Genomic DNA, 12,679 nt, shown 5'->3' on the forward strand with positions numbered 1-12,679 from the left:
ATGTCATCATAACCTTTTCTTGAGCAAATATTTTAAGGTAGGAGCAAAATTTGGCCCATTATTGCACAAAGTAGTTTTATCTTGATTTTGATGTACTAACCTGTTTACTATAACAAACAATTCATTTACAGAAACACCAGATGGAATTTATAAAACTTTTAGCATAAAACAAACCTTTACACACCATCATCAAAATTGTCCATAATCTGTCAAATTATCCAGGCTAGCTGTTTAATACAGGTATTTTTTATCGTACGACATGTACCAAAGAGCTCATTAATTAATCCTGCACTGCATTTGATTTCAATACAGCTCTGATCTTAATATTTGCTTCATATTTTCAGAAAAATATCATGAAAACACCCTCCATTTCTTGAAGGTAAACTCAGTTGAAACAAGGAGTTTTAAGATATGCATATCTCGATAAGAATTGGTTGCTTTGCCTCGTCTAGCAAGCGATTAAGTAAAGAAAAAATAAGACTGGATAAACATAACTTAAATTATAACTTAGGAGTAAAAACATTCACAAAATATATACCATCACACTTCAAGTATTGACTTAAAACAAAACACTGAACACTTTAAATAGTAAAGAATCTTACGTTGCTTACCGTAGTCATGAAATGTTTCCTTTTCTGACATTACTTCAGCATCCGTATACCAAACAAGTTTGCAGCATGTTTTAAAGATAAAATTTCTAAAAGTTTTTGTGCTTGGCATTGATATTTTTTATAATCGCAATTGTGGTTGTCAAATCCGGGTGGGCGAAAAAAATTTTATTTTATGAGCCCGCGTCTTTCCGCTGACTTTGACAACCAAAATCCGCCATGTTTTTGACCACGCGGCCGCGCGCTAATAATTTATAGTAATTTGGTTGACGTTTCCCCTCCAGGTCTTATAGAACTCAATGACCTGGAGGGGCAAAGGGGCCTGGGCCTCGTGGTCAAAAACATGGCGGTAATGGCGGATTTTGGTTGTCAAAACTTCCACTTTGAGAAAAATTTTTAACATTCGCTCCCTCCCGAATCCGGATCTCTATTCCTGCTTATATTAATGACAACCAGCGAAAACAACCACGATACCGTAAGCATAAAATATTGAAAATAATGCTTCAGGTTTTTGTGAAATAGACACACACATTTAAATGAGGTAAAATAACGTATATTTTGTCAAGTAATGCTTTAGCTATATTAGAAATAAATATCAAACGGCATTTTTACACTGTCAATGTGTTGTTAAGCTTTAATGCATAATCCATTAGCATTACTTGTGTTTTGACTGTTTGTTTACAGCTTGGTGCAACTGTCTTTCCTGAATAGATGGGTAAATCTTAGTTAAAACGTCCAAAAGGAGTTAGAAAAAGTTAGCTTACCCCTACGACTTAAGTCGACTGGAAATATATTATAAGTAGGTATGTAATTTTTTGAGTTTTTTTTGGTAGGATTGATTCTGGGTGTCTTATAAGGTATTATGATATTCTTATAAATCTACTGAGAACTTATGAAGAAAATATCTTGAACTAGGAGAGCAAAAGATTGAAATTCAGAAATTCTATAATCATGTTGCTGGTTCTGTTTTGAGCCAAGATATTAGAAACTGGATTGTCATTGACAACCATGGATCTACTACTGAACAGAACTACATTAATTTCCCATTGAAAATACAATTTCATAAATTAAAGTGCATTGGTTTCTCTGACATAACACTTTTCTTATTGCTGCATGAAGGCAAATCTGTTTAAATAATTATAATGTAGGTGAAGATATTTAGCATGTTGTATAATTGTTATTGTACAGTCATTATTTATAATATTATGGCCTTGTGTAATGTATGTCAAGAAGAACTTATTAATTCTCAAAAATGCTAACCTTCTTGCACTACTTTTCTCTTGTGTCCTTACAAATTGCAGTTACCTGTACTAATTTTTTCTAGGTTCAAACAACTTGACAAACTTTTGAATTTTACATTATGCCTTGAATTTTGTTTTGTCTTTTGATAAAAATATCAGTGAATGACTTAAAATCAAGTTTATCTAAAATAGTATTTTGTACAAAGAAATTATACATAATTTGAAAAGTCTCATGTTGAAGACAGATGTCGCTTTTACTAGATTGCTACTCTTATTCTTTTAAATGATATCGTAATTCTTCAAGACATAAAAAGTTCTTTGGCATCAATTTTGCTCTTCCACATTCAACTTCATTGCAACCAATGCATCTTATGTGAATTTTAATCACCTGGAATTGAAAAATGTATGGATTTTGTCAGATGATGCAGTACTATATTTAATGTTTCATGCATGTCATCATAACCTTTTCTTGAGCAAATATTTTAAGGTAGGAGCAAAATTTGGCCCATTATTGCACAAAGTAGTTTTTATCTTGATTTTGATGTACTAACCTGTTTACTATAACAAACAATTCATTTACAGAAACACCAGATGGAATTTATAAAACTTTTAGCATAAAACAAACCTTTACACACCATCATCAAAATTGTCCATAATCTGTCAAATTATCCAGGCTAGCTGTTTAATACAGGTATTTTTTATTATACATGTACCAAAGAGCTCATTAATTAATCCTGCACTGCATTTGATTTCAATACAGCTCTGATCTTAATATTTGCTTCATATTTTCAGAAAAATATCATGAAAACACCCTCCATTTCTTGAAGGTAAACTCAGTTGAAACAAGGAGTTTTAAGATATGCATATCTCGATAAGAATTGGTTGCTTTGCCTCGTCTAGCAAGCGATTAAGTAAAGAAAAAATAAGACTGGATAAGCATAACTTAAATTATAACTTAGGAGTAAAAACATTCACAAAATATATACCATCACACTTCAAGTATTGACTTAAAACAAAACACTGAACACTTTAAATAGTAAAGAATCTTACGTTGCTTACCGTAGTCATGAAATGTTTCCTTTTCTGACATTACTTCAGCATCCGTATACCAAACAAGTTTGCAGCATGTTTTAAAGATAAAATTTCTAAAAGTTTTTGTGCTTGGCATTGATATTTTATATAATCGCAATTGTGGTTGTCAAATCCGGGTGGGCGAAAAAAATTTTATTTTATGAGCCCGCGTCTTTCCGCTGACTTTGACAACCAAAATCCGCCATGTTTTTGACCACGCGGCCGCGCGCTAATAATTTATAGTAATTTGGTTGACGTTTCCCCTCCAGGTCTTATAGAACTCAATGGCTCTGATCAGTATACAATAAAAAAGAGCAACACTGACGCCATTTCCGGTGACTAATTATTATGGAAACATTTTGTCAATAAGTTGTAATGTTGTTAATAAATGAAACTTTCATTGTAGGTATTTTTTGGACGATATGAATTCGGAAATAAACAAGAAAACACCAGCATTCATTTGTAGGTTTTACCATTCATGTTTTTTCTCTTTTTTTCATGATAAATCTTTAGAAGAAATCGACAAAAAAAATTTTTTTAAAAAAGTTAAAATATATACAATTTACAGATGCTAAAGAGTTTAAACTGTCGAAAGTCTTGGGAAATTTACAGGTATAAGGTAACTTTGGTCATGAAAACAACAGTGGAATTGAAAACTTTGATGTTTCCTGATTGTTAAGCATTAGCAATATAAACTGTAAAAAATTCCACACCAGGCATACAAAGTAGCAGCTGGAAATGTGGTTGGCACAAATGAAGAAGCTTTGAGAAAGCGTGGTATTGTTGATCATTTACCATAAACTTTATGAAAATTTTTGCTAAGCAACTAATGAAAAACAACCATCTGAAATTTGCAAACAAAATCTCTCATATAGACCAAACAGATTCAACATCATTGAAAAGAAAAAGGAAACAGAAAGAAAAGAAATCAAAGAAGATAAAAGATAAGGAGACTAACTACCCAGTTCCTAATGTTTCATTACAAGATCTTACAGAGCCACTTCCCCTTCCACATTGTTTTATTGAAGGTACCTGAACTTGTCAGGGATAAGATAGAATGGGCACACAGAACTTTGCTCATTTAGATTCCTTTTTCCTTAAAAATTTCAGACAAGGCAAATAACTCTGAAGATGAGCAACGTTGTGAAGATTCAGAAAGCGAGACTTGCGATTATTTTGGCTTGGAAAGCAATTCAAATGTAGTTTGATATCTCATTTAAACCCACAGCTTTTTTATTTTTCATTTTAACCACACTTTATCTCTATAATCAGAGCTCTTCAGATGAAGAAAAATGCTCAGAAAGTTCAGTCAATCGGTATGCTTCATTGTCTAACAACACATACAGCAATGATAACATTTCATTCCGACCTTCTTGTGATGAAAAAAATTCCCAAGATTTCTTAACCACATATACATGGTAAGTTTCCTACAGTTCACATTTTAACATTATATATAAGAATTATGTCTCAAACCTGACAATTTTCAGCGGGAAATGCAACAGACGAGGCCATGTTACAGAGCATTGTACCTTGACATGTTCTGGTGTTGAAAACAGCTCGGTAAATATCTGCAAATAAATGAAGTATTTAGAAATATCTTGTTGAAGTTGAATTTAATTTGATATAGACACAAAACTCAATATCATCAAATGTCAGACAACTTTTTTCAGAGTAAGTTTCCTGACTATAGACACATATGACTTTGGTCTCAATGACCCACATCTAAAGGTATTGTATATCTCCATTGCATAGATGTCGAAAGTTGAGGAGTTCCCAAAACCATAGCTGTGTAGACTGTGGAAATGTCTCTAATTTAGCATTTTGCTTTGAGTGTAGGTAAGTTTTAGAACAACAGAATGGTTTTCAAAATATTTGTCTTTAAATCACATTTCCTTAAATGCATTTTAGCTTGTGGCTTTAACGTACATTTTGTATTTAATCACAGCTCTTATTCTGTTTTAAAATTTTCATTCAGGTTATCTCTATGTGATGGCAGGGGACATCTTATTGAGCATTTGCTCTGTAATCCAACACATAACAAACTATATTCATTCAAGCTTCAAAAACTAGTACGCAGGTTTTCATTAACTAAACCTGTGTTTGCCTTTCTTGGAAACACTTTTAATTTCACTTTTACTTTGATATTTCTAGTTAAAGTGCTCAAATTCCTCATGCAACACAGTGGACATTAGTCAACTTCTTGTCTGCCCACAATGTTTAAGTAAAATCTTTGATAAGCACTACTCCCTCGTCAATGCAACATGGTTTGTGTTATCCTTCAAGAGAATCTTCTTTTTTGGTATCATCCTTTTGTCTTTCTCCTACTTTATTATTTCTTATCTATCAATCAGGTCAAATAAAGCACTTCGAGCGATAACCAACAGTCTTTGTTGCGAAATTCATTTTCAATGGTAAGACATACGTCCGTAGATAAACATGGCATGAAAATTTCACACTAAAAATGGCCTACAACCGACAAAATTTTAACAAAGATATCAAATTGACATTAGTACCTACCCATTGTCGAGTACTGTCATCCTTTTGAGTAAGTTCAAACAGTAAAATTGGTAAACATAACTTCTCTTTTACTAGTTGTTTCTTGTACATCGATTTAAAATGCCATTTAAATTTTCCCGCTGCTGCTATACTTTGGCGGTACACCCTATTGGCATTTTTAGCATCGCCAAAAAAACGCGAAAAATTTCCAATTATAATGAAGCGATGACAAAATTTAAGTGTAATTGTCTTTCTCTTCTATTTAGGCATCGAATGAACTGTTATGCATCCTCAGAGGAATTAATGTTCAGCCGCGAGAATTTACTAAAACTAAAACATGAACAGAATGGTCTATTGAGCGAATTCTTTTTTTGAACTGGAATACCTCATTCGAGTTGAAATAATTTAACCTGCGAAATTTCATTTCATTTAACTTATTAAATAAATATTGTTTTTGTTAATTCGTGGCATTAGCGACTAAATACTTATGTAACATAGTATGTGCGTTGAAGTTTCTCCAATATAAGAAATTGTGTGGTTATAGGGAAAAATTCTTAGTACAAGAAGTTTGTATTGATGTGTTAAGGTTAAGATATAGACGTCATCAGATTATGAAAAATGTAAAAAATGTTGAAAGTTTTACTACTCCGATAAATTATCGGTAGCACTACCGTTGGATGGTTTAGCAGCGTCAAAGGCTTCCAATATTCTGGCAACTTCCGCACGCTTGGTTTGTGACATTTGTTGGGTAATATGAATTATGGAGTCCATTGCAACATCGCCATTCTCTTGAACCAACCTTTATGAGGGAAGTTTATCTCGGTCAATAATATGTTTGCTTTCGAGAGCTTTTGCTCGAGGCTTATGTAAAATCATGATGTGTTAATGACTGTTCTTTTCAGAAAAGCAATGCAAGCAAAGAAAAAAATGGATGTTTACTTAAAAACTTCAAAGAAAGAATAGGGGAATGTATGCACTGCTCCACAGCTCTGCTTGGCAGACATTGACACGAAATTTGAATAAAATTTTCTCCTGATTTACAAAAAATTTAAACTTACGATTTTATCTGTCTCAACACCGAATCACGTTTAATCCATTTAATATTCTCTGCAATAACAGATCCTTCTTCTTTTGCCATGTCACTTTCAAACCATTTTACGACGACTTCGTTGTCATTCCAAAGATATGACTGAAAAGACATAATTTTATGCAAGACAGTTCATCGAAAATCATTTACACAAAAAAAATGTAAAAACCTTAACAGTTCCGTGATCTTCAAGAAAAAGTCTCTCCAACATTGACGATAATTGACCATCGGAGAGATCTCTGCAGTGATATTCATGCTCAATTTTAATACATGGCCAAGAGCACAGAGAAAATGACTTTCAGATAACAATAGAATCATGTAATTGAGTAGTTACATGACAACTCATTAGCAGTGATGGCAAACATTTGAGGTAAATCAGAACAACTAACATCAATGTATTTGAAATCATTAAAAATGAATCAGAACAACAAATCAACACGAACTTGTTACATTGGCCAAGTTTTTCCTTCACGCTCTTTTCAAGCAATAAACGACGAAGTCTCCAGTAGAAAAACTTTCTCGAATGCTTCCACTTAAGTACTTCCTTTAATTAAAAAATTGTGAAAATTTTAACAGAAAAAAGGCGCGCACCACGAAAGAATGCAGTGAATGATATGAAAAGCTTTCGACTGACAACGTTTTCTTTCATATAAGTAAACAGAATAAACCAGCTCCAAAAAAACATACCGATATCACTCCTTTTTCGTGCATTCTGCCTGCTGTATCGTGAAGATCCGCGAAAGTTACCGCAACCTTGAGAAAGAAAACAACGATATATAATGACCGAAATTTCTGGAGTAACGTTGATCATTGAAAACCTGTTGATAAACTGGCATTAATAACTCTTCTCGTTCTTTTAACTTCTTTTCCAGAGCCTTCCTGTCATTAGCTGTTAAATCTAGGAGAACAGCAACATGATAGAACACAAAAATATAAAATGCAGTCCACATATTATATAAAGTCTTTTAGAATTAAATCTGGTGTGCATCCGAAAATATGTACTAGCAGATCAATGAACTCTTTTTAGTAGAATAACATTTATGTATAATGTGGTATTATAATCTGATATTCATATTATATTGTAACATAGGATATGAAATGTTATGATATAAACTAAACCAACACTTATAAACGACTTAAAGTAATCAAAAAAAGAGAGCAACATGCAAACCTGGCGCTGCCAGTTTCTGATTCAATTTGCTGTAAGTATCATCTAGACGCCTCATTGTTTTAACGAGATCCTTTCGTCGAAACTTGATCTCAACAGCGCCAGTAGGCTCCAATATTCCGCCCCTATGAAACAAGAAAAATAAGCTATAAATATAGGCCTCGATCAACGTTAAAATATTTCGGAGAAGATGATGTTCACACTTACCTTGACTCTTCGTCCGCATACATTTCCATCATTTGTGGATTGATAGTTGTATCCAGAACTACCCACGCTCCACCACGTAACTCAGCGTTACATGGGATATAAACAAAGACAGGTTGTAGATATTTGCGCAGAGCATCGACAATGAGCGAACCGTACTTTAACACCTCTTCATACATATCTGAAAATAACACAACGGACATTGGAGGACCTTTATGATACGAGGTATATGCATTGTTATTGTCCTTCTATAACGATTCTACATCGTTGATTTATCATCGATAAAAAGATAGATAATTTATTTCCTAAAAACGTGTAGCCCTAAGGCTGAATAACGTATATAGCATAATTTAAAAAAATTTAGAATTTGATTGATCACCATATTAAAGCATTATACAAAGTAAGAACTATACGATAAAAACATTAAAAGCACTGCATTAACCTTTAAGTCCTCCGGAAAATCCTCGCCAGTTAGCAAAGATGATCAATGGCAGTTGCTCTCGATTAAAGTCGTTAATGCATTGTGCCGTCTTAAACGCAGAATCTGGGTACCACACCTGGCCAGCTTGGGTAAAAACTTGAGCCTCCGAGCTTGGGTTACCAGGATCAGCGGGTATCGTCACTTCAACTGCGCGAGTTTCAACAGTAATAACACCCATTGGTATTCCACCTAACCTAGATTATAAGTTTAAAGAAAAGGATGGTTTTTCTTTGGGAAAAAAAGAACATGAATAATGAGTGATAAATTAACATCTACCTTGCTCTTCCACAAACCACCGTCTTAGCCCAACCGCCCAGAGTTTCAATGAAAGAATTTTTGTCGAAAAATCCACTCACCCATTTACCTATCATGCACATAAATAGAAAGAACGTCTATACAGTTGAAAAAATAAGTAAAAAACTAGTTCCAAGAACAAATGGGTTACCGTTCTCGGTTGTGCCAGCAACCATATGTCTGGGATCGCACACTCTCGTTGGAACGAAATCAACATCTCGTTCAACAGGATCCACGATCTTCGTGATCGGAAGGGGAGCATTTTTACACTGAAATAACAATAAATAATAAAGTAAATGATTTGAATCCGGGAGTATCGTTACATATGTAGATATTGTCCTGGGTTTAGACTGGACGATCTACATTTATTGTAATAAATAATATCATAATAACATAGAGGGTTAGGGTGAATTACAAGCAAAAGTTTAAAATAAATTTATATCTTTTATCGTGTTGAAGATGTCGAATAATAAAGCAAAACTCTTGCAATGGGTGAAAATAACTAACACGAGGAATGAAGGAAAGCCATTGAATGATAGTGAAGAGGCCACTTAGATCATCAGGGACCAACAGATGAGATGTACCTAAATTGATTGGATAAGAAATAACTTCACTAAAACTAGTAATATAACTGTCTATATATAATTATCAATATAACTGTCATCTGTCAGTTTGACTATTTCACTATAGCAGTTAAATCAAAAACAGCGCAAATGCGTCGCAAGTGCGCGGCAAATACAGCGCAAACGCAGTGTAAATGCGGCACAATAACGTCGCTAAAACGGCGTAAATACGGCGCAAATGCGGCAAAATACAGCGTAAAATAAAATGCTACAGTTACTAAGCAACGCCTGCATGACGTAAGAATGGCATAAACGGACATATCTCGTACCGTTGTTGTACATAACTGATGGTCCTCCTAATTGTAAATTTGATGTGTAAACTTGCCGTCCTAATAGCTAAGAAAACGACAAATTTTAACTAAGAAATGGACAATGGAATGTACGAGGAGAGTTCACCTTCAATAAACAAGAGTTACCTTATTCAACGCTTGGTAGCCAGTCAAAATAATATGCGAGTTTTCAACTTGAATAATTCGTTGACCAAGTCTTAGTAAGTAAGATCCGATACCAACAGCTCGGCAAGTTACCTTAAGCAAAATTTTATGTCATTATAAAGTTTTAATTGATTAAGAATACACCGAGAACACACCATGAATATTTCCATCCCTATACAATCCTACATTTAAATACACCGAGAACACACCATGACCATTTCCATCCCATACAATCCTACATTTAAATACACCGAGAATACACCATGACCATTTCCATCCCCATACAATCCTACATTTAAATACACCGAGAATACACCATGACCATTTCCATCCCCATACAATCCTACATTTAAATACACCGAGAACACACCATGACCATTTCCATCCCCATACAATCCTACATTTAAATACACCGAGAACACACCATGACCATTTCCATCCCCATACAATCCTACATTTAAATACACCGAGAACACACCATGACCATTTCCATCCCCATACAATCCTACATTTAAATACACCGAGAACACACCATGACCATTTCCATCCCTATACAATCCTACATTTAAATACACCGAGAACACACCATGACCATTTCCATCCCATACAATCCTACATTTAAATACACAGAGACACACCATGACCATTTCCACCCTATACAATCCTACATTTAAATACACCGAGAACACACCATGACCATTTCCATCCCTATACAATCCTACATTTAAATACACCGAGAACACACCATGACCATTTCATCCCCATACAATCCTACATTTAAATACACCGAGAACACACCATGACCATTTCCATCCCCATACAATCCTACATTTAAATACACAGAGAACACACCATGACCATTTCCATCCCATACAATCCTACATTTAAATACACCGAAAACACAATGACAATTTTATCCCCATACAATCCTACATTTAAATACACCGAGAACACACCATGACCATTTCCATCCCCATACAATCCTGCATTTAAATACACCGAGAATACACAATGACAATTTTTATCCCCATACAATCCTACATTTAAATACACCGAGAACACACCATGACCATTTCCATCCCCATACAATCCTACATTTAAATACACCGAGAATACACAATGACAATTTTTATCCCCATACAATCCTACATTTAAATACACCGACAACACACCATGACCATTTCCATCCCTATACAATCCTACATTTAAATACACCGAGAATACACAATGACAATTTTATCCCCATACAATCCTACATTTAAATACACCGAGAACACACCATGACCATTTCCATCCCCATACAATCCTACATTTAAATACACCGAGAACACACCATGACCATTTCCATCCCCATACAATCCTACATTTAAATACACCGAGAACACACCATGACCATTTCCATCCCCATACAATCCTACATTTAAATACACCGAGAATACACAATGACAATTTTTATCCCCATACAATCCTACATTTAAATACACCGAGAACACACCATGACCATTTCCATCCCCATACAATCCTACATTTAAATACACCGAGAACACACCATGACAATTTTATCCCCATACAATCCTACATTTAAATACACCGAGAACACACCATGACCATTTCCATCCCCATACAATCCTACATTTAAATACACCGAGAACACACCATGACCATTTCCATCCCCATACAATCCTACATTAAAATACACCGAGAAAACACACCATGACAATTTTTATCCCCATACAATCCTACATTAAAATACACCGAGAAAACACACCATGACAATTTTTATCCCCATACAATATCATATCCAAATATACTGACAATACAACTGGAGCATTTCCATCCATCTACAATCCAAAATTAATATAGTTTTCAGTTTATTTTTTCCATACCAAACTCATCGTGACTATTTTGTCGTAGGCTTTAGACATTCGACCAGCAATCATCCCAGAACCACGAAGATTCTCCACGCCAATTGGTTCTTCTCGACCTAATGACATAACAAAATACTAATTCAAACACATGACTAAAAACTAGTTGAAAGCCAGTGCCATTAAATATATTTACCAATAATGTCGGTGATTTTATATCTGGATTCTTCGTTCTCTTCCATCGCTTCAGCACGGACAGAATTTGAAGCACTAAACTAAAGTTACAAAAATAGTTACGTTTTAAAGGGCGATGTGTTCAACATAAGTGAAAGCTTCGCGATCTCTGTATTTTTAAATCATAACATGTACATATGTCAAGTGACCTTTTTGAAATCATTTGTTGTCAGATAAAGATACTTGAATCCTTTCTGAGGAGCATTTGAGTCTTCCCAAGCGACCTTGAACTGAAGTTTTAAATCCTCAGCAAGGCCAAGTCGAGCACCGCTATTCGCTGACACATAGATAAAAGGAATACCATCCTTTAGGGCCAACTGCAAGCCGCGCTATAATAAATAACATTCAATAATTAGGATTAGAAACATAGAAAGACTGAGCCAGTTACAAGTCAAGGTATATAAAAAACGTAACAGTCAATAATTGAGAGTACACACAAGAAAGGTTTGGGAAAGATCTTTTTAGATACATACTTCGAAAACATTATCTTCTTGAACGGCAAACGAACCAATGACGTGAGTGATGTCATTTGCAACAACTATTATCTGTAAGACAACATACGGTTATTTACGGGGTGGTAGGACTGGGACTGAGTACTTAGCCAAAGGAGGTATAATGATTGAACAAAGGATAATTTACCTCCCGTCCCTCAGGATATTCGGGTGTTATTAATGCCATACGCCAAGCAACAACACCTATCTAAAACAAAACAAAATGTTTGAAATGAGAAAAATGTTGTAGTTTGATTGATGGAAAACAGTCTACTTACATTGTTCTCTCCTGCCAATCGATTCACTTGATGAAGTTGACCATCTTCCTTTAAGACGTATTCACTAGCTTCCACCTCGAAAAAAGAAATTTCATTGCAACAAT

At 34.5% G+C, this 12,679-nt stretch overlaps 2 protein-coding genes and 1 long non-coding RNA gene across 7 annotated transcripts in view; 1 reads left to right on the top strand and 2 right to left on the bottom strand.

The window, feature by feature from the left end:
* Positions 1-200: 200 nt before the first annotated feature.
* LOC124438145 lies at positions 201-5,877 on the top strand. Of its 5 annotated transcripts, none has more exons than XM_046988138.1 (16): positions 217-240; positions 2,642-2,676; positions 3,190-3,255; positions 3,327-3,382; positions 3,489-3,539; positions 3,637-3,697; positions 3,796-3,948; positions 4,031-4,119; positions 4,193-4,338; positions 4,408-4,480; positions 4,548-4,591; positions 4,673-4,756; positions 4,896-4,989; positions 5,072-5,184; positions 5,272-5,331; positions 5,683-5,877. In XM_046988138.1, the coding sequence occupies exons 5-16, from the start codon at positions 3,489-3,491 to the stop codon at positions 5,789-5,791; spliced, it is 1,077 nt and encodes a 358-aa protein (XP_046844094.1). In that variant the 5' UTR covers positions 217-240; positions 2,642-2,676; positions 3,190-3,255; positions 3,327-3,382; the 3' UTR covers positions 5,792-5,877. The 5 variants fall into 5 exon arrangements, with proteins under 5 accessions (XP_046844093.1, XP_046844094.1, XP_046844092.1 ...); XM_046988136.1 differs by having other exon boundaries at positions 3,489-3,532; XM_046988137.1 differs by lacking the exon at positions 3,190-3,255 and having other exon boundaries at positions 201-240; positions 3,489-3,532.
* On the bottom strand, positions 4,136-5,594 carry LOC124438146. Its single transcript, XR_006945983.1, has 2 exons — positions 5,438-5,594; positions 4,136-4,488 (listed from the first exon to the last, which is right to left on the bottom strand). It is a non-coding gene; the product is annotated as an uncharacterized LOC124438146 (long non-coding RNA).
* Positions 5,767-12,679, bottom strand: part of LOC124438144 (acetyl-CoA carboxylase-like) — a 28,849-nt gene continuing 21,936 nt past the window's right edge. Inside the window, exons 49-68 of the mRNA XM_046988135.1 lie at positions 12,576-12,650; positions 12,446-12,505; positions 12,280-12,351; positions 11,956-12,135; positions 11,769-11,847; positions 11,594-11,691; positions 9,690-9,800; positions 9,543-9,609; positions 9,158-9,234; positions 8,802-8,919; positions 8,633-8,720; positions 8,318-8,550; positions 7,879-8,056; positions 7,675-7,796; positions 7,322-7,401; positions 7,191-7,256; positions 6,947-7,047; positions 6,673-6,742; positions 6,475-6,605; positions 5,767-6,215 (exon numbers count right to left, since the gene is read on the bottom strand). Coding sequence (XP_046844091.1) covers positions 6,059-6,215; positions 6,475-6,605; positions 6,673-6,742; positions 6,947-7,047; positions 7,191-7,256; positions 7,322-7,401; positions 7,675-7,796; positions 7,879-8,056; positions 8,318-8,550; positions 8,633-8,720; positions 8,802-8,919; positions 9,158-9,234; positions 9,543-9,609; positions 9,690-9,800; positions 11,594-11,691; positions 11,769-11,847; positions 11,956-12,135; positions 12,280-12,351; positions 12,446-12,505; positions 12,576-12,650 — 2,163 coding nt within the window. The 3' untranslated portion in view covers positions 5,767-6,058. The remainder of the gene's footprint in view (positions 6,216-6,474; positions 6,606-6,672; positions 6,743-6,946; positions 7,048-7,190; positions 7,257-7,321; positions 7,402-7,674; positions 7,797-7,878; positions 8,057-8,317; positions 8,551-8,632; positions 8,721-8,801; positions 8,920-9,157; positions 9,235-9,542; positions 9,610-9,689; positions 9,801-11,593; positions 11,692-11,768; positions 11,848-11,955; positions 12,136-12,279; positions 12,352-12,445; positions 12,506-12,575; positions 12,651-12,679) is intronic.

The sequence above is a fragment of the Xenia sp. Carnegie-2017 genome, unplaced genomic scaffold (assembly GCF_021976095.1).
Source record: "Xenia sp. Carnegie-2017 unplaced genomic scaffold, XeniaSp_v1 HiC_scaffold_19, whole genome shotgun sequence".
NCBI lineage: Eukaryota > Metazoa > Cnidaria > Anthozoa > Malacalcyonacea > Xeniidae > Xenia > Xenia sp. Carnegie-2017.